This window comes from Carcharhinus amblyrhynchos, chromosome 15, assembly GCF_965287045.1.
Source record: "Carcharhinus amblyrhynchos chromosome 15, sCarAmb.v2.hapA, whole genome shotgun sequence".
Classification (NCBI taxonomy): Eukaryota; Metazoa; Chordata; class Chondrichthyes; order Carcharhiniformes; family Carcharhinidae; genus Carcharhinus; species Carcharhinus amblyrhynchos.
The window spans coordinates 20152424-20172531 of NC_137338.1; the positions used below are offsets into that span (position 1 = coordinate 20152424).

Consider the following 20108-nt stretch of genomic DNA (forward strand, 5'->3'; position numbering starts at 1 on the left):
CATGAGAGCTTATCTTGTTTTCAAATTTTCCTTGCCCCTCCCCACAAGGCCACTGACATAATGAGGTTCCCACCCAGGAAGGTTGGAAAACATGGGAACGATTCTCCCAAAAGTACTGAATTGGCAGGAAAACTGTTCTAGATCACGACTGTTTTGTTAGTTCAACTTCTAACGCAAATCTCCCCACTCTGTGCACTGCAGAGGTCCCAATTGTGAATCTCATTAAAAACCCAGGGGGGTGGGGCCTATTCGTGCCAGTGTCTGACAATTTTGGAACCCTGTGCATGCGCAGTGGTCCTGATCTGTTAGTCTCCCCATTTGCTGGCCAGCTGTGATTGTGGCCAGCCTGGGACCCCATCAGTGCTGCCCCTCCAGCCCAATTGCAGCCCCCACAATAATTCCCAGGCCAGCCCTGACCCCCCCCCCCACTTCACGGAGCGCCCCAATGTCCAGCCCACCATCTCCAGCAGTGGTGATCCCCCCACCTCCCTCAACCTGGAAGACAGACACCAATGCCCACTGAACCCTCCTTCCCTGGGGTCAACCCCCCTCTTCCCCCGGGAGGCAGGCAGACCACCCTCTCTCCAGCCCGCCCCAATCGCCGCCCTCCCTACATCCTAGACCGATCACCGTGCAGAGTGGCAGTGGGAGCCCCCCACCCCCACCATCACCCCTATAGGCCCACCCCTGTGGTACTGCCCGATGCCTGGGTGGACACAGGGGGCACAAGCTGGCATTGTCAGGATGCCCATGCCCAGGGGGCACCAGCCCAATTGCCGTCCCCTTCATTATGGCAGGGTCTCCCACTAGTTCCCCGAATGTGGGGAGCTACTCTAAGTGCCACTGGAATGGAGTATTCATAAGAACATAAGAAATAGGAGCAGGAGTAGGCCATCTAGCCCTTCGAGCCTGCCCCGCCATTCAATAAGATCATGGCTGATCTGAAGTGGATCAGTTCCACTTTCCCGCTCTTTCCCCATAACCCTTAATTCCCTTGTCTGTCAAAAACCTATCTACCTGTGACTTAAATATATTTAGCGAGGTAGCCTCCACCACTTCAACGGGCAGAGAATTCCAGAGATTCACTGCCCTTTGAGTGAAGAAGTTCCTCCTCAACTCCGATCTAAACTGCCCCCCCCCCCCCCCCCCCCCCCCCGCCTTATCTTGAGGCTGTGCCCTCTAGTCCTGCTATCCTTTCTAAGCGGGAAGAATCTCTCTACCTCTACCCTGTCCATCCCTTTCACTGGCGGGGTGGGAGATTCAATTGGGACTGTCAAGTTCCCATTAAAGACATTTAAAATACATTTAAAAAAGATTCAAATGACTTACCCGGCTCCCCGTCGGTCTCCAGCATGGTCTGGTCTCCAACTGTTCTCTGGCTCTGGAAGATGCACTTGTGTTCCCGACACATGCGCAAATCCCAGAACAAGGCCAGCGATGCGCATCTCCCAGCCCAACCCACCAGAAAAGTTGCGGATTGGGATGGGAGAATCTCTCTGCTTGTTCCCATATGTTTAAATATAATTCGTAGACTTCTCAACTTATCATGCCTCCCTAAATTAAGAATGTCTCCCTCGCAGGCATGACATCATGTTGACAAGGTTTACAACTGGTCCTAAAAATTGTGGACCAAGCAAAGGGAACCCGCCTGGGGTGATACATGTAAGTATAGCCCCGAGGCAAGAAGAACATGGCCAGGCACTACCACCCATCACTCCCTGCGAGTGCTAGGGGACAGTGTCAAGGGGGAGTGTCCAGGGACACTCCTGGGAGTTCCATTAAGAAAGGATTCTCCTTATTCACTGAAGATGCATTCCCCTGTGTCTGGAAGGGTGATCACTGGGGAGTGGTATCCCATGTGCATGTGGCTGGGAGGGCTTTGTGAGGGTAGTGGAGGATTCATTTTTATTGGCGATCAGATTTCGCTTTAAAAAGGGTGCCACGATATTGGCCCCAGCATAATGGCATGGGCCAGGCCTCCATTTCTCTTCTACACAGCATACTGCACAATGTAGCAAGAAAAGCCAACTGTGCAGCCAGTGAACTGAACGCTAATTTTCTCGCCTCAGCCAGCACACTGTGCAGAGAATGGAAAAATTCCATCCACGATTTTATGATGTTTGACACTGTGGTTGATTGGAAAGTGTCTGTCAATGTAACATTGCAGTGAAGTTTATTGGATGAGAAATATCTTTTACATAGTGGAAATAATTAAGTCATCTAGATTGTCTGAGTTAGCACAATTTGAAACATTTTAAGTATTGAATTAATTGGTCAATATATTAAGTTGTGTATAGTTTAATATTGTTTGTAAAGCATTATTTTTCTCACAATTCATAGTTCCATTTGGCATTATAATTGAAGAATATGCCAATGTGCCACATTGCTACATTGTAATGGTGACTGGAAATATGAATGCATTCATCAATATAATTTGGATGCTATTTCCACAAGCAATTAAGAATTTTGTATCTGGCTTCCTTCTTATTCCTGCAGATCATGAGGTGCTAACCTCTGACACTCGTAATATGTTCAATTTAATCTCAGACTTGCCAGTCACTGACATCCCTAATGTGTTCAGTCTAATCCCAGAGCCTGAACCTGCTAACATAAGAGGGAAAGGAGTTGCAGGTACTTATGATAATATTTGTGCCTTGGCTGTGAGCTCAAGAGTAGAATGAATACTTGCATGCATGTTGTGAATGGTGCTGTAGTGACAGACCGTTCCGTGACAGAAGTGGCATACTGTAGCTGCTATGCTACAATTTTACGGTTAAATGAGAGTTCAGTTTGCTTGTCTGTAAAGTGTGCCTAATAGTTAGTCAGCTATCTTGCATGGAATCCATTCACTCCTGTTGCACAGGGTATTTGAAATGAGTAATCCATTGCATACCTGCTGGAGGTTAAGCATGTTGCTTCTCTCTGTTTGATTGTTTGGTAAGCACGCTTGTCTCATGATGTTTTGTGGCTTTCCTTGACTGTAAAGTGTCTGTCTAGCTGTCATTACTGTGTTGTTGTGAAGCTTCGTGGGAGATAATTGGAAGAAAAATTATAAGTATTGTATAGGCCCTGTTGCTTTAGATGTGGGGTGGGGGTTTAGGGAAGTATAGATACTGCAGGCCACTCATGAGGTCAGCTGTCCTGCTTTCTGACACCATCCTGCTTCCATGCACTTACGCTAGTGGATGGTTCCCAGGTAGATCTATCCTAAGGGGACGATCCACCTGGCAGCAATATGTAACCATTTTGTTAAAACAGTCTTTCATGGAATATAGCTGTTGCTGGCAAGGTCAATATTTGTTGCTCATTCCTAATTGCCCTTGAACTGAGTGGCTTGCTATGCCATTAGAGGGCAGTTAAGAGTAAACCACATTGCTGTAGATCTGCTTTCACACGTAGACCAGACAAAGTAAGGATGGTAGATTTCCTTCCCTCAAGGATACTAATGGACCAGATCAGGCTTTACAATGACTGATTATAATTTCATAGTCACTATTACTGAGACTAGCTTTGTATTCTCAATTTTATTAATTGAATTAAAATCCCATCAGCTGCCATGGTGAGATTTGAACCTAAGTCCCCAGAGCATTAGCCTAGGCCTCTGGATTACTAGTCCAGTGATATTGCCCAGGAAAATGCCGACTATTCACGCCAATGGGATTTTCTGGTCCTGCCAACAGCACACCCCCGTTATGGGTTTCCCAGCAATGTGGGCTGTATTCAATGGGAAATCCCATTGACAGCGTTGTGACCAGAAGATCCCACCTCCGGTCAACAGCGTATTGCTTCCCCCCATGAGAAATACAGTGTAGAGAGGCCAGAAAATTCCCCCCTCCCCTCATCTAGGCCGCCAGCTCCCTAGAGGGTGTTTATAAGAGTAATTGTCCATTAATTTATCCATTGCAATGGGATCTAATAAGCAGTGCACAGATTCAGTTTCAGTTTCAGCAGGTGATAGGAGGCAGATTTGCAGCAAAAAGTTGGACTTGGTAATTTATAAGACTATTAAAGAACAAATGGCAAGGCTGTCGCCTGCCCAGGAGAGTCCTGTGTCTGGTAGCCATATGCGGTGAACATTTCATCTTTTCCACAATTGCCCTTGAAGGCTGCAGTGCCTCCCTGTGGCTCACTGCCTGGCCCTCTGGGATGTTCCCACTGGTCCCACATTGGGAGATGTTGGACTCCATTGGAATAGGCCCTGCACTTCTGCTGCTGGATCCCATAGCTCTTCTTAATGAGATGCAAGTTCAGAGGTGGCCTTATCACTTACCGCCTCTGGAACATTCTTCCTGTTGGTCCACCTCATGTCCATGTGAGGTCAGCACCCAGAAATTGTTCTGACCTGGGATTATTTTCTATGCTTGTAATATTTTGGTCAGTGTTGCTGCATGGAGTGTCTGTTGTCTTACCGGAATCATGTTGAATAATTAATTTACATGCTGTATAATTTAGTAATATCAGAAATGTGTTACATGTACTATATTTAGTTACATTGGAATCAAGTTATTTTGTTGAAATGAAAACATGAGATCAATCCTATAAAATATTATTTCCATGAGAGACTAAAATCCTTGTATTTGGCTTCCTTCCTATCTCCAGCAGCAAACCATGAGGTACCAACCTCTGAAGCTCCTAACTTGTTCAGTTTAATCTCAGACCATGAGCTGCCGGTCACTGACACTCCATATCTGTCCAGTCCAATCTCAGAATCTGAACCCGCTAAAATAGGAAAAACTGAAGTTACAGGTACTTCTGACAATATTTGTGCTTTGGATGCAAAGTCAGCAAATAATAATGATAAGATTTGTGATACAGTGACAGCTTGTTTGTATATTTGCACGAGATGACGCATATTTACACTTAATTAAGTGTTTAAATAGTCACTTGGTAGTAAAGAACATGAATATTGCTCGGAAAAGACACTGTCAATGCTTTTCATCTTGCACTGAGGACAGATTTTCAAGAATACTAATCCAAAGTGAGCAACAATTCATATTGCATGAGAAAAGAGTGCTCACTGTATGGTAAGTGGGCTGTGATTGGAAGAGGTGTTGCTTTGGAGAATATATCAGGAGCAGTTAACTGTCAAACTTTTGTTTAAATTGAAACCAGGCAGATCAATTGGTCAATTCACTGCCATGGGGAATGACCAGGGATTGGCTAATCCCCAAGCTTTTGTTTCTTTGAAAAAGGCCCAATTCACACACAAGTGCTTTCTTTATACAAAGGACAGGGCCCTGTGTGTCTATATGTTGCTTCTAGAAGGGTAAGTGAGCCATACTGTGAGCCCAACTGATAGCCTCAAGTGGGTTGTCAGTGCAATTCTTAGCACAATCAGGATTGTTTAGCAAGTGCTGTCCAATCACAGAATCATATCTAATGTTGAATGCCATGGCCTAAATTACATGCTGAGACAAACTCAGTGCCAATGAAGCAGGAAGGAAGAGGCTATGCACCAGGACCAGTTAGGGTGTGAATGGGAGTTTAAATGGAGCTCCCTGAAGCTGGCAGTCTGTTCAAGAGCCTCATGGAGCTGATCTGAAAATCAAATTATTTGACTCATTAATTTAGTTATTGTGCTGTTACAATCTGCAGTTTGTAATCTGTAACTGGAGCCCGTGACAGGCAGGATAGAAATGCCCAGAGCCAGTCTGCCCCCCACTTTTCCGATGAGTGCCTTCAAGTTTTTTGGAGGTAGGCAGTGCACAACGTGGCATCTTCTGCCATGAGATGGTAAGAGGAGACCATCTCACATGGTAAAAAAAAACTTGGAGAGAGGTGGCAAGTCTGGTCAGCAGGCATAATGTTGTACATAAGATCTGGATCCTGTGCAAGAAAAACATTTAATGACCTTCTACACTCTGCCAAGATGAGTACTGAATCTTGGATAGATGCCTTTGTGAATGGCAGCACTCGTTGATGCTCTGGGTGTGAAGTGCAGAGTGTAAAGTGGCTCATAATCCTGTGCCTTGATTGACTGGCATGTATATAAGGCTAAAATATTAAGGTCCCAAACCACCTTTTAAGTCAAGCACTGAAGATAACATGCAAATGTGGAGCCAGGTCCCAGATCATGTTGAACAGGATCCTGGAGGAGGATAAGAGTCCAGTAGATAGCGAAGAGATTGGGGGAGAGTATCAGAGATGTAGGGCAATGGTTGTAAGGCTAACATGTGAAATCCACATTGTTCATCCATTCAGAAATATTTGCTCAGCCAGATGTCTATTCTGAGAAGCAACCCGACTTCATGCATTCTGAGTGTATTATGCTGTTTGGAGATTTATTTTTCTCTCCCTCCCTCAGATGGGACATCATCACGATTCCTGATGGATTCCAATGACTCTCCCTTGACTCCGAGGATAACCTGCAGCCAGATGCACCCATGTCACATCTTCCATTTATATCATGCATCAGTGCAGATACTGGCACAGTGATGGGCATATGCATTTTAGAATGTAGGTAGTGCACACTGGTGAAGGCAGATCACACTTACTGGAGGCAGAGAGTCCCCAGTGCTCTGGATTGCTGGAGACCAGGATGATGCTGAACCGAAGGCAGTTGATGAGCTTTTAGATTCTCCATCAAGCGACAGATGCTGAATGTCCAGTAGGATGAGCATGAAGATCTGGCAGAAATTTCTGAGGCTCTGCGTGCCATGATCTCAGTGTTGGAGGAATCCATGCAGTGTGACCACAGCCTTGGTCCAGATCTCTGCATGTGCAACTTCTTCCCTAAGAGGGTGGTGACTGTCATGGAAAGGCAGCTTCAGGAACTCAGTTAAGGGTTGCATTCAGCCCTCAAGCCCACACATTGGCTGTGACCAATGTTTGATGGATGAGGCAATACTTGGCTGCAGTTCTTGGGCATCTTAGCGTCATCATCAGGCACCTTTTCAGTGGATAGCCTTTGTATCCCAGGAGTCAGCCATCCAAGTGTGCAGGAGCAATGAACAGCCTTGGCACCTGGGAGTGATGGAACGTGTAGGCATCTTGGCAGCTTCCTGGTTATCTGGCATAAATTTGTGCTATCTAACTTTTGTTGTCACACATAAACTGGATGTTTAGAGAGTGGAAACTCTTTCTATTGACACAGGCACCTGGTTATCCATCTGGCACTTTATGGGCCCTTGTGTTTAGTCAATGGCTTTCTCTGCCTGGGCAGCTTTGTCAGTCCTGAAGTGAATGAATAATGGTGCGTCTGTGATCAATTTGCTGCAGTTATGGAAGTGGATTGCAAGAGGCCCACACAGATGTCCCACTGACCCCTGGAAAGAACCAAAGGGATAAACTTTCAGGGCCATTCTCACCTTCAGGGTCAAAGTAGCATGATCACTCCCTTAACACTCTAATCTCTGGGTAATGACATCTTCTCTGGAGCCTTCTGCTTTGAAGTTCCAGCTAACCGTCCATCCCTTTTGGCTGCATCTCTTGGTCCATACGGATGATTCTGGGATGGTGCCTGTGGACAATTGGTCTCTACTCCCTACTGACCCTCTCCTCTTCTGAAAAGGAGGCCCCTCTGGCAGAATACACACTTCCTATGTTTGATGCACAGGTTTCCACATTGAAGGGACCTTTTGCAGAAAGCCTCTGCGAATACTTAGAAATCAGAGAATTTTCAAAAATGCCAGAAACCATTTCTAAAACAACTGCAGACAACTCGCAACAGAACTCCTGGCTCCTCACCTTACCAATATCTTTTAAGCCTTTTATCCCATCCTGAATGTAGAAAAAATGAAAAATGTGAAGGCTGATTGGCACCAAATGTAAAGCACAGGAACCACTCAAAGTCGCTGTCAATTGGCCTTTAACTATGGGCAGCACGGCTCTGACTTCTGTTCACGCCCGCCAACCAGAATATTGCTAGGTATTGCAGTGTTGTTGGGACTCCTTCCCAACATCATCATGCTTCATTTTATGACTATTCATGTCTACTGTGTGCCTGCTCAATGAGCTTAAAATTCTGGCCTATGTTTTGAGCTTATCGAGCATGAGCTGTTTCAGCACTGTTAGTACTTTGCCTTTGTACTTTGTGAATAGCCAAAGGGATGTGCTGTTTAATACAACCACCAGCTGTTGGGACATACAGCCAATATGCTGTCATCACACCAGCACTAAAATCCAGATACCATATTGCTCATTTGTGTGATAGGCAGAATGTCTTATTGGCTTGATGACAATATCCTTTTAGTGGACAATACCACCTGGGTTGCTACTGCATAGTAACAGTGTGAAACAACAGGTAGCTTTACCAGTTGTTCAAATTTTTGAGCAGCTTACCCTTCCAGGGCAATCTGAGGTAGACTGGGCTTCTCAGGAGCAGAAATGACAACGTTAGACCCGTTCATGACTTTCTGCGATGTACATTGAGTAATGATCTGCTCAGGGTAGCAATTATCCTGCAGGATGGCTTTAACACGCCCAATTTCAGCATCAAGTCTATATGGCGAGCAAATGGCTTGAGCCCTATTTAGGAGGTTACCAATAAGACCAATCTTATAGTACATGGAAGTTTAAGAATCCCAAAGTGTACATTGACCAGTGAAGATAGGCTTTCAGTAGACAGTAATAGAGACCCATTAGTTGATTCCTCAAATAGCATGACGGATTTCTAAACTAACACATTGAGGAAAGGGAGTGCATTTGATTGCTCCATTTGAATGGTGAATTTAGTGCAGGATGGAGCCTTTTAAGATGCATAAGAGGTTCTTAAGTGCAGCTGCAGATTCAAATATAGCAAATGTATCGTCTACGTGTAGGAATTATGCAAGAGGTGGGTGGTTAGATGCCTTCATCAAAGACACGTGGAAACAAATAAGGATATTTGCAAGAGCTGGTCATAGAGGGAATCCCATGTTAACAGCTTCTATTTGGGCCTTCTTGCTGTTGTTGAAACTGAACTGAACTGCACGAATTGCTGAGTTCAGTTAATACTGATTTGGACAATGGCGGCATGTCTAGATCACCATGATGTAGTCATGTAATGTAAATGTCTGTGGCTTCTGTGAGTGATATATCAGCAAAAGGCTAGTGATGTTGAATGAGTACACCAGCATGCCATTGCTATCAACATGCAAACCCTGCATGGTGTTGCAAAGGTGAAGGAATTCTTCACTGTATGTTGAAAACTTGTAATGAACTAATTGTAGCATCTCATCTAGCCCAATTCATGTTATGCAGAGCTAGTCATAGATAAGATAAGGCATAAAAAGACATCACTTTTGTGTGTCTTGGGTGGGCCATACATGCATGGAATCATTGAGCCACGAGGATGAAGCCTATCGTATACATCACCAGGCAGTTCATTATTTCAGTGTAAGTCCAACAAGCATTTTATAATTTACTTTTGAGCAGGGCTGTGTGTTCATGCCTTAGAGTAGGTTCGATGGATACAAATTTGAACCCATTACACTTGTTAAGGATAACTCTTCCAATCCCTTTGTCAAGTTTACAGATATGTATGTCTGGGTTGGCTGATAAGACCCAGGTCAGAAACTCCAAGGTGTTTTATAAAGATAGTCTAGACCCTAAGATTTACATTTGATTTTGGCACAGGTGAGCATATAGTTTACCGCTCCAGGTTTGATTTAAGTGATCCATTAAGGAGCTTTTATCAAACAAAGTTTATTTAAGAGCACAGCTAAAAAATAACAAAGAAATTAGCGTAACTCTTAACAATTACAAGGTTTAAACATAACACATTAAAAAACCTAACAGCTAGTTATCTATGTTGTTCCAAGTCAAACACCATCCCACGGACATATACCCCTTTTCAGACTTGGCACAGAAAGAAGTAAGCTCATGTGATGCTGGATTTTCAGCTTTATAACACCTGCTAGAATTAGTCCTTTGAATGGTGGATCAGTTCTCTGAGGCTTCCTAGTCCTGGAACTTTCAGCAAGCGTCTAGAGAGAGAGACAGACAGACAGACAGAGAGTCTGGTGGAAGAAGGCTGGTGGTGCCTTCTTCCACCAGCTTCTAACAGCATCTGAGAAAATGAAACTAAAACTTGGACTTTTCTGAGGAAAAACTGTTCCCAGGCACATCACCTGACTTGTCAATCATCCCCAAATCAAGATCCACTCAGCAATCCTAAAAGGATCATGAAACTCCAGAACACCACATTAGCCCTGCCCATTTTACTTACTTCTGTTAGATATTTTGGTTAGTATGCTTATTTCATGATGTTTAAGCATTGCATATCATGAACGTAATCAAATCCTTAGAAGGAATGAAGAATAAGGGTAGGATTTTATGAAAAAAATTCTAAGTGCTGAATGAGTGAGAAAACGGAAGAGTTTTGGACTCGATTTTTGGGCAAGCTTAAAACAGCAATATTATAGCATTTAGTCAAAAAAAAAGTACCAGAATGCGATTCTCATGGAGCATGGAACCTAATCTCACCGGTGCTGAGCTCTAGAGGCGTCATTGCGCAGGTGCCCCAATCTGGTAAGATCACAGCCTATATATTTTTGAATTCTAGGCAAGAACGGGAGTTTTCTGCAGAGACTACAAAGGTTGGGCCAGTCCCCCTTAGAGAAATTGAAGTTAAGGAGAAATTGAATACTTGTGTCAAAATTATCAGGGGTTGAGGAAAGGGAGGTAGTATAAACATAGTCAGTGGGAAGGCAGAGTAAGTTGGTAGAAACAGCTTCCACTGGCATCTGCAAAGAATCAGAGAAGAATTTATTTTTACGCGGTTGAGTTGTCATGATCTGGAATGTACGACCTGAAGAGTGGTGAATGCAGTTTCATTGGTAACTCTCAAAATGGAGTTGGATAAATATTGCAAGGAAAAAAGTTGCAAGACTATACAGGAAATGTGAGAAATTAGATAGCTTTACCAAAAATCTGACACAGGCCTGATAGGATCAACTGATAGCCTCCATGTTGTAAACTTTCACAATTTAAACACTAAGGCTGTGAAGTGACTCTTAACTTCAGATGACTATAATGCCATGAAGCTTATTATATAAAAAATATACTTAATGCAGCGAAAAGAATGTTGACGTGTTATTTTACTCTTCTATGAAACTTTATGAATGATATTGAATTTATTAGTCAATGCGTTCGGTTAGAGCCATCAAATCGTTGAAGCTTACAGCACAGAAAGTGGCCTTTTCTGGCTCATTCAAAGAACTATTGTGATCAGTCCCACATTCCTTCTTTTTGTCCACACCCTATGTGTTACTTATCCTCAAGAACTCATTTTTGCAATTGCAGCTCATGTTTAATATTAATTAGGGAACTAGCTTCCTACTTTTTCCGATAGAGAATTCCAGGTTCCAGTGATTATCTGAATGAAGTTTCCTATCTTTCTTCCAGCTATTTTGTCAGTGACAAAACAGACAAAATATTTATCTCCCTATTTTTACAAAATTGCTGATCATCTTCAAAACCTTTATTAAGTCAACTCTTAACTTTCACTGCTCCACACACAATGGTCTTAACTTTTCCAATCTTCCTTCATAATTAACATCCTTCTTCACTGGTAACATTTTGGTAAACTTTTTCTAAGACCTTTACCTTCTTTCCATAAGTGTCTTATCCAGAATTGTGCACAATTTTCCAGCTGAGGCTGAACTAGTGATTTTTTTAATATTTCAGAGTGATCATTTTTGCTTTTACGTTCTGTTTATTTACAAATCCATATGCTTTTTTCACAACCTTATCACCTTGCCTCAGCACTAATGCTGCCTTAGCATCTGGCTATTGTGTGTAGACAGCTTGTTGCACTGTGTAGTCCCTATAAGATAGGCACATCTTAAAGGGAATGTGGCTTGTGTGTAGTCCGTTTGTTCTCTGCAGCACATTGCTGACTGTTGTAAGGCTTGAGCAGCTGAGGGAATGTGCCGCCTCAGTTTAAAGGAGTTATGTAAAAGGATATTAAATCTCTGTGTCATTTTCAAGGTTGTGCCATTTATATTGTAACTGTCTTTCTGTATTAATCCTCCCAAGTTGCATCACTTCACACTTTTGCACATTGAAGTTCATCTGCAATGCTGATTCCTATTTCACCATCCTGTTAATGTCATCTTAAAGCCTTTAACTTCATCGTAATCTTCTAGTTTGCCAATTGCAAATCGTCAGCAGACTTTATGAAACAGATCCCCATGCATGAATCTAGATTGTTTATAAAACTAAAAAGACTGGCGAACACTGCTGAAAACCAGTCAAAGAAACATCCATCCATTAGCACTACCCTCTGCTTCCTGTTACTGAGTCAACTTTGTATCTATACTCTCAGTTCACTTCAATTCCAAAGCCTTCCATTGTCAGGTGGCATGGTGGCACAGTGGTTAGCACTGCTGCTTCACAGCACCAGGGACCCAGGTTCAGTTTCCCTGCTTGGGTCACTGTCTGTGCGGAGTCTGCACATTCTCCCTTTGTCTGTATGGGTTTCCTCTGGATTCTCTGGTTTCCTCCCATAGTTTGAAAGATGCGCTGGCTGGGCACATTGGCTGTGCTAAATTCACCCTCAGTGTACCCAAACAGGTGCCAGAGTGTGGTGACTAGGGGAGCGTATGGTGTCGAAATTTGCTGATGACACCAAGATTGGTGGAACGGCAAATTGCGCGGAGGGTGTGGAGAGCCTACAGAAGGATCTAGATAGGCTGGGCGAATGGGCCAGGAACTGGCAAATGGAATTTAATGTTGGCAAGTGTGAGGTGGTCCACTTTGGTAGGAATAATGGTAGGAAGGACAATTACTTACGTGGCGAAAAACTGCAGCAGGCGACGGTGCAGAGGGACCTCGGGGTCCTTCTGCATGAGTCGCAAAAACCCAGCCTGCAGGTGCAGCAGGTGGTCAGGAAGGCAAATGGGATGCTGGCCTTCATAGCGAGGGGGATTGAATATAAAAGTAGGGAGGTCTTGCTGCGGTTGTATAGGGCATTGGTGAGGCTGCAGCTGGAGTACTGTGTGCAGTTTTGGTCACCGCACTTACGCAAGGATATTTTGGCCTTGGGGGGAGTGCAGAGGAGGTTTACTAGGCTGATTCTGGAGTTGAGGGGGTTGAGCTATGAGGAGAGGCTGAATAAACTAGGCTTGTACTCGTTAGAGTTTAGAAGAATGAGGGGAGATCTCATTGAGACATATAAGATGATGAATGGGATGGATAGGATAGAGGTGGAGAGACTCTTCCCGCTCAGAAAGGACAGTAGGACTCGGGGGCACAGCCTCAAGATAAAGGGGGGGCGGTTTAGAACGGAGTTGAGGAGGAACTTCTTCACTCAAAGGGTGGTGAATCTCTGGAATTCTCTGCCCGTTGAAGTGGTGGAGGCTGCCTCGCTAAATATTTTTAAGACGCGGGTTGATGGGTTTTTGATAAGCGAGGGGATTAAGGGTTATGGGGAGAGGGCGGGAATGTGGAACTGAGCCACGACAGATCAGCCATGATTTTATTGAATGGCGGGGCAGGCTCGAAGGGCTAGATGGCCTACCCCTGCTCCTATTTCTTATGTTCTTATGATTTTCACAGTAACTTCATTGCAGTGTTAATGTAAGCCTACATGTGAAACTAATAAACAGATTTTAAACTTCAATCTGCTACATTACATTGATCAACCTTCTTTGTTGCTCCATCAAAGAATTCAATCACATTAGTCAAGGGGCGTTCTATAGTGGTATTGTCACTGGACTAGTATTCCAGACACCCAAGGTTAATGCTCTGTGGACCCTCGTTTGAATCTTACCATAGTAGATGGTGAAGTTCGAATTGAATTTTAAAAATCGGGAATTAAAAAGGTGACCATGAAACCATTGTTGAGTGTTGTAAAAACCTATCTAGTTCATCAAATGTCCTTTAGGAAGGGAAATCTGCTGTCCTTGGGTAGTACAGTGGCACAGCGGTTAGCACTGCTGCCTCACTATGCCAGGGACCCAGGTTCAATTCTGGCCTTGGGTAACTGTATGGAGTTTGCATATTCTCCCCTGGTCTGTGTGGGTTTTGTCGGGTGCTCTGGTTGCTTCCTACAGTCCAAAGCTTGGTTATGTTGATTGGCCATGCTAAATTAACCCTCGTACCGGGGGATTAGCAGGGTAAATATGAGAGGTTATAAGAATAGGGTCTAGGTGGGATCATGTTTGGCGTTGACACGATGGGCCGAATGGCCTCCTACTGCACTGCAGGGATTCTATGATTCTTACCTGCTCTGGCCTACATGTGACTCCAGAGCAACAATGATGTGGTTGGTGCTTAAATGCCCCCTCAAGGGCATTTATGCATGGGCAGTAAATGCTGACCCAGTCAGTGACTCCCACATCACATGAAATAGAACATAGAACACTACAACACAAACAGGCCCTTCGGCCCACAAGTTGCGTCGATCATATCCCTACCTACCAGGCCTATCTATTACCCTGAATCCCATTAAATCCCATGTACTCGTCCAGAAGTCCCTAAAAAGACCCTAACAAGTTCGCCTCCACCACCACCGATGGCCGATTCCACTCACTCACCACCCTCAGTGAAAAACTTACCCCTGGAAAGTATATTTTGTCTTATTAATGCTGTGGCATTAATAACCATCAAATTCTCTTGCACTACTCCAAAGAGAATCTAGTGAGAACTGAAAGATTGTAACTAGTGCCATTGCTATTTCTACCTTTGATTATTTCAACCATGAATGTATTATGCAAAGTGTATTATTAGTGCACAATGTGCAGTTGCACTACACTACATTGAAATGATGTCCAGTAAATCAAATGTACTCATTAATACAACTCTCAAGCTATGTTCTTGAGAGGTTAAGAATTTTGTACCTGGATTCCTTCTTATCCACAACAGGCCATGAGGTGTCACCCTCTGACGCTCCTAATGTGTTCAATTCAATCTCAGAACAACAGATGTCGGTTACTGAAATCTTAAATGTATTCAATCCAATCTCAGAATCGAAACCTGCTGAGATAAGAGCGAAAGAAGGTACAGCTACTTCTGACAATATTTCTGCCTTGGGTGTGAACTCAGTAGTGTAGTGAATAATATTAAGTGTATGTGGAGGTTTGCGCTAACACAAAGGAAGTTTAAGCATTTTTGGTTTGCGTTATCCACAGTTTTATATTAAATGACTAGTGAGTTTGCTTGTGTGTAAAACATTTGATAGTTAATGCACTGTTTTGCATGTAATTCATTCAGTGTGACACATTATATAAAATAAGTAATTCACTGCATATTTCCTGTAATTTATATCTTCTGCTTGTCTCTGTTGGATTAGTTAATCCACACCCTTATTTCATGAAACTTTGAGACTGCTTGGCTGTAAGTGTCTGACAACCAATATGTTACAAAGATTAACGGATGACAATTAACTTTTACCCAATAGAAGCAATATTGCTGCATGGAATGTCTGTCATCATATCACACACATATGAATCTTTTTGAATGGTATCGAATTTGTCAGTAGGTATCCATGGTTTAATATTGTGTAGAAGTATTATAAGTTGCACTATTCATGACCACGTTAGAATCCATTCAATGTTATGATAATTTAAAAACTGAGACTAACTGTGCAACAGAGCTACATTCTAATAATGTAATACAAACACATTCAACAATACAACTCTGTGAGCTATCAGTCTCTTGATATCCTAAATGTATTCAGTTCAATATCAGAATCTTAACTTGCTAAAATAGGAGAGAATGCAGTTGCAGTTACATCTGACAACATTTGAGTGTGAACAAAGAAAAAGTGAATACTTCTGAGTGTATTGAGATTAGTGTTGAAGTGACGGAATGTCAGAACACATGCTGGGGAGATGCTATGCCACAGCTTTACAGATTAATGGCTGCTCCATTTATCTGTGTAATTAAGTGTATTTGATAGTCAACACACTGTCTTGCATGAAACCCATTCATTCTCATTGCACAAAGTAAATGAAATGAGCAATCCACCGCACATGTCATGGAATTTATGCATCTCACTTTACTGTGTTAGATAATTTGCGAGCACACTAATTTTGTGAAGTTTGGAGGCTGCATTTGCTGTGAAGTGTCTGTCAAAGATTCATGCGTCTATTGAGAGATTTATTGGATGATAGAAGTATCTTTTATGTGGTTAACATAATGTCACTACAGAAAGTCAATATCATTCTTGGGGGATGAATTGATTTGAATAGTATTGAATTAATTTATCAACGCATAATACTGCATATGATTTAGTCTTGAATGAAATGTACTAATTTTGGGTGCACCGTGGGTGCACATTGGAATCTGTGGTTTATCACTATAATGAAATAATACACCCAACTCTTCAACAGCCTTACATTGATTGATTGCCAGGGATATAAAGAGTGTTTTGTTTCCACCATATCTGTTGTTAGCTGACAATAGATAGCCCTTGTTTTAAATCTAGTTCAAAAACCATTGAACGTTTTTAGTGGGCAATGTGCACACCGCCTGCTTATACATTATCTGCTTTTTGTAAAAGCGACGTTACTTGGTTCATCCTTCATCATCACTTTCATCACCTAGAACTCAACTAACTTCATGCCCTGGCATAATGAGAGAGTTATACCGGGAAGATTATTCTTTTGGGTAACCGCTAACATTTCTAAGTAACATGTACCATTGTTTTTGAAAAAGGAAACAGCACTTTCATTTGGTTTAATTTATTATCTATTACAGATTATGAGTTCTCCTCATCTGACACTGCAATTATGTCAAATCCAACCACTGTATATAAGACAAGAGAGAAAGAATTAACAGGTATTCCCAAAACTACCTGTGGCATGGCTGTAAATAACTTCACGTGATTATGCAAACTATATTAGAAGTGATAATGCTTACATTAGTCATCATTTTGCATGTTTTGTTTCCTATCTGTTGTCTGACACTTTTTTAATGGAATTACCTCTACTGTTCAGCATTTATTTCTGTACTGTCTGTCCAAATTAATGTAATTTAATCACTGCTGTAATAGGGTGGTTCACACAAAACTGGCATGCATGAGATAATATGGAAATATATTAACATTTGTCCTTGAAAAATGCATTGAATATGAAAGGCCTGTTTGACTCGATCAGCATCTTTGAAAACTGTTGCAAAAAGTCAGTTTCAGTAACAAACCAGATTTGATATGTACAAACTACTAAGAATTTCATCTAGGTTTTCTGAATTTTAAGGTGTAAGCTTATCAATGGTCATGTAAATTAAAAGGATTGGAATTAAGTGTACTGATTAGCCAGTACATAATGAGAGAAAAGTTGCTTGCTTGACATAAATCATATATTCCAAACTGGTCTTCTGAACAGGTATATGGCCACCCATCGAAAGTTGGCAGATCCATTTTTAAATTGTCTGATCAGGTTTTAATTGGTAGCCTGAGAAGGAAAGCCATTGTGAACTTTCTGGTGAAACCAGGAGAAAGAGGAGTCAGGATTACCTAAATGAATTCACTTTCGCAGCATTTATTTTATCTAATTTCTGATGCTAGGAGGAGTAAAGGTAGTCCTCAAAACATGACAAGAAAAGTTGAGGTTTCCTCTAAACCATTTCCCCAACATTTACTGTAATGCCATTCTTTCCATCTCAGGGTCCTACTGCTTGGAAGTACATCTCTTCCCATTAGCTTGGGACTGGCAAGTGGCCGAGAGAGCATGGCCGGGAGTGAAGTGTGTCTGGCTTCATTCTGCGAAGTCCAGAGTGTTGGTGGTGGTGGTTATCAGTCACTTCACTTATGATTTCTCTCTACAAATTGAAGTGTGCTGCATAGATCTTGTTGTTGCTGTTCTGTGGTATTTATTTGATGTGTCATCCATCAATACAAACATATGAATTAGGAACAGGAGTTGGCCACTTGACCCTTCCCACCTGCTTCGCCATTCAATAAGATCATGGCTGATCTGATTTTAACCTCAACTTCACATTCCCACCTGTCCCTGGTAAGTTTTCACCCCCTTGCTTATTAAGAACCTATCCATCTCTGCCTTATAGATATTCAAGGATCCAGCCACAGCTACTTTTCAAGGAAGAGAATTTCAAATTGTCATGACCCTCTGAGAAAAAAAGATTTTCCTCGCCTCTCCTAAATGGGTGACGTCTTATTTTGAAACAGTAGGGGTGATTGTCCCAATAGTGCTGAATTGGCGAGAAAACTGGTCTAGATCACGACTGATCCAGACCTGAATCTTCCCGCTCTGTGCAATGTAGAGATCACAATCGTGAATATCATTACAAACCTGGAGGGCTATTCGTGCCAGAAGCTGACAGCTCTGGAACTCTGCACATGCGCAGTGGCCCCGATCTGTCAGTCTCCCCGTTTGCTGGCCAGCCCAATCGCTGGCCACCCCGGGATCACCACAGTGCTGTCCCTCCAGTGCCCCCACAGCCCAATCATGGCTCCCATGACAATTCCCACGCCATGTCAGAATCCTCCCACCCCTCCTGCCCCAGAGCCCCGGATATCCAGTCCACCCCTCCAGCAGTGGTGATACCTTAACACCCCCACTACATCAGGCCCTCTTACTAACCCACAGCCTCCCTGCAGCCCAGACCAATCCCCATGCAGAATGGCAGTGGGACCCCACACTCGCACCAATTGCCTCTAGGCTCCACCACCTTGGCACTGCCTGATGCCTGGTGGGTAGTGCCAAGGTGCCCCCTGGGCATGGGCATTTTGCCCCTTGGGCAGTACCAGAGGGCACAGGCTGGCACTGCCAGGATTCCCATACTCAGAGGGCACTACTCCCCAGGGGGCCCTGATTTCCCTCCCCCTTCACACCAGTGGGGTCTCCCATTAGTTCCCCGAATGTGGGGAACTACTCTAAACCCCTCCAAAGTGAAATACTCCTGACGGGATGCGAGATGCTATCAGGCCCAGCAAGTTCCATGCCAGGCCTCATAATGACATTTAAACTACATTTAAAATATATTTAAAACAGATTAAAATCAGTTACCTCTCTTCCCGCCGTTTCCAGTGCAATCCCGACTGTGCCTGTTCCCTGGGTCTGGGAGATGCGCATGTGTCGGGAACGCATGCCCGAATTCTGCAAAATGGCAGCCAGAAAATTTGCTGGTCACAATGGGAGAACCGCCCCCAGTGTTTCTCAGCAGTATTAAAGGAAATTCTTGTCTGAATTTTGTTAGATACCCAAAACTTTGTGCATATCTTGGAGTTGTGTAAGATGCTTTGCCTGATGAATATTCCTGTTTTTCATGGAGCTTAAATATTGGCTGCAATTTTCACTGCCTTTTCATAGCAGGTGCAAATACATTATGGCTGCAAATTCTCATGAGAAATCCATAATGGGAATTGCAAAAGGGAGATCTCAGCTTGAGATATTCCCCAAGACCTGCCAGTCTGAGCATGAACCTAATTACCATGATCGTAACACTTACATAGGCATTAGATGTTCCAAAAACCAGAATTGGGGTGGCTAGCACTGTTGCCTCACAATGGCAGGGACCCAGGTTCAATTCTGGCCTTGGGTCACTGTGTGAAGTTTGCATGTTCTCCCCATGTCTGCGTAGGTTTCCTTTGGGTCCTTCGATTTCCTCCAACAGCCCAAAAATATGTGGCTTAGGTTGATTGACCATGCCCCTTAACAAGGGCAAATATATGGGGTTACAGGGATAGGACTTGGGTGAGACTGTTGTCAGTACAGGCTTGATGGGCTGAATGGTCGCCTTCTGCATTGTAGGAATTCTATCATTCTATGATTCTAACCCAATGGTGAGGCCCATGTGGGGTGTGGAGGTGAGTCAGTGCTTTTTTTATTGCTGATCTGAAAAGCCTGAGAGACTAAGGGCTGAATTTTTCCATCTGACCTACCATGGGAATTGTAGTGGGGAGTGGGGGGCTCAGGTTGGGATTGTCCAGTTTTGGGGCGAGCGTGACCAGAAAATCCTGCCCCAAATTTTTTTATCCTTGTTTGGAATCTCTAGCCATAAGTGAAACATAAAAAAAACTGCTTAGCAAGAGATAGGAGAAACAGGGGACAGGGGATGGGAGGAGGGCGATACTCCCAAAAGTGCTGAATTTGTGGGAAAACTGTTCTAGATTGCAACAATTTGCAATGCAGCTTTACACTTGAATCCCCCTACTCTGTACACTACAAAGGTCCCAATCAGGAATCTCATTAAAATCCTAGGGGGCAGGGCCTATTCACACT

General features: G+C 43.3%; 1 protein-coding gene across 32 annotated transcripts in view; it reads left to right on the forward strand.

The window, feature by feature from the left end:
* abi3bpa (ABI family, member 3 (NESH) binding protein a) overlaps positions 1 to 20108 on the forward strand; it is a 343447-nt gene that overhangs the window by 223009 nt on the left and 100330 nt on the right. For 28 of the 32 annotated variants that reach the window (XM_080203511.1, XM_080203521.1, XM_080203519.1 and 25 more), the window contains 3 exons: positions 2497 to 2631; positions 4600 to 4746; positions 16624 to 16704. In XM_080203511.1, coding sequence (XP_080059637.1) covers positions 2497 to 2631; positions 4600 to 4746; positions 16624 to 16704 — 363 coding nt within the window. The remainder of the gene's footprint in view (positions 1 to 2496; positions 2632 to 4599; positions 4747 to 16623; positions 16705 to 20108) is intronic. The other 4 variants (XM_080203531.1, XM_080203541.1, XM_080203543.1 and 1 more) reach the window with 2 other exon arrangements.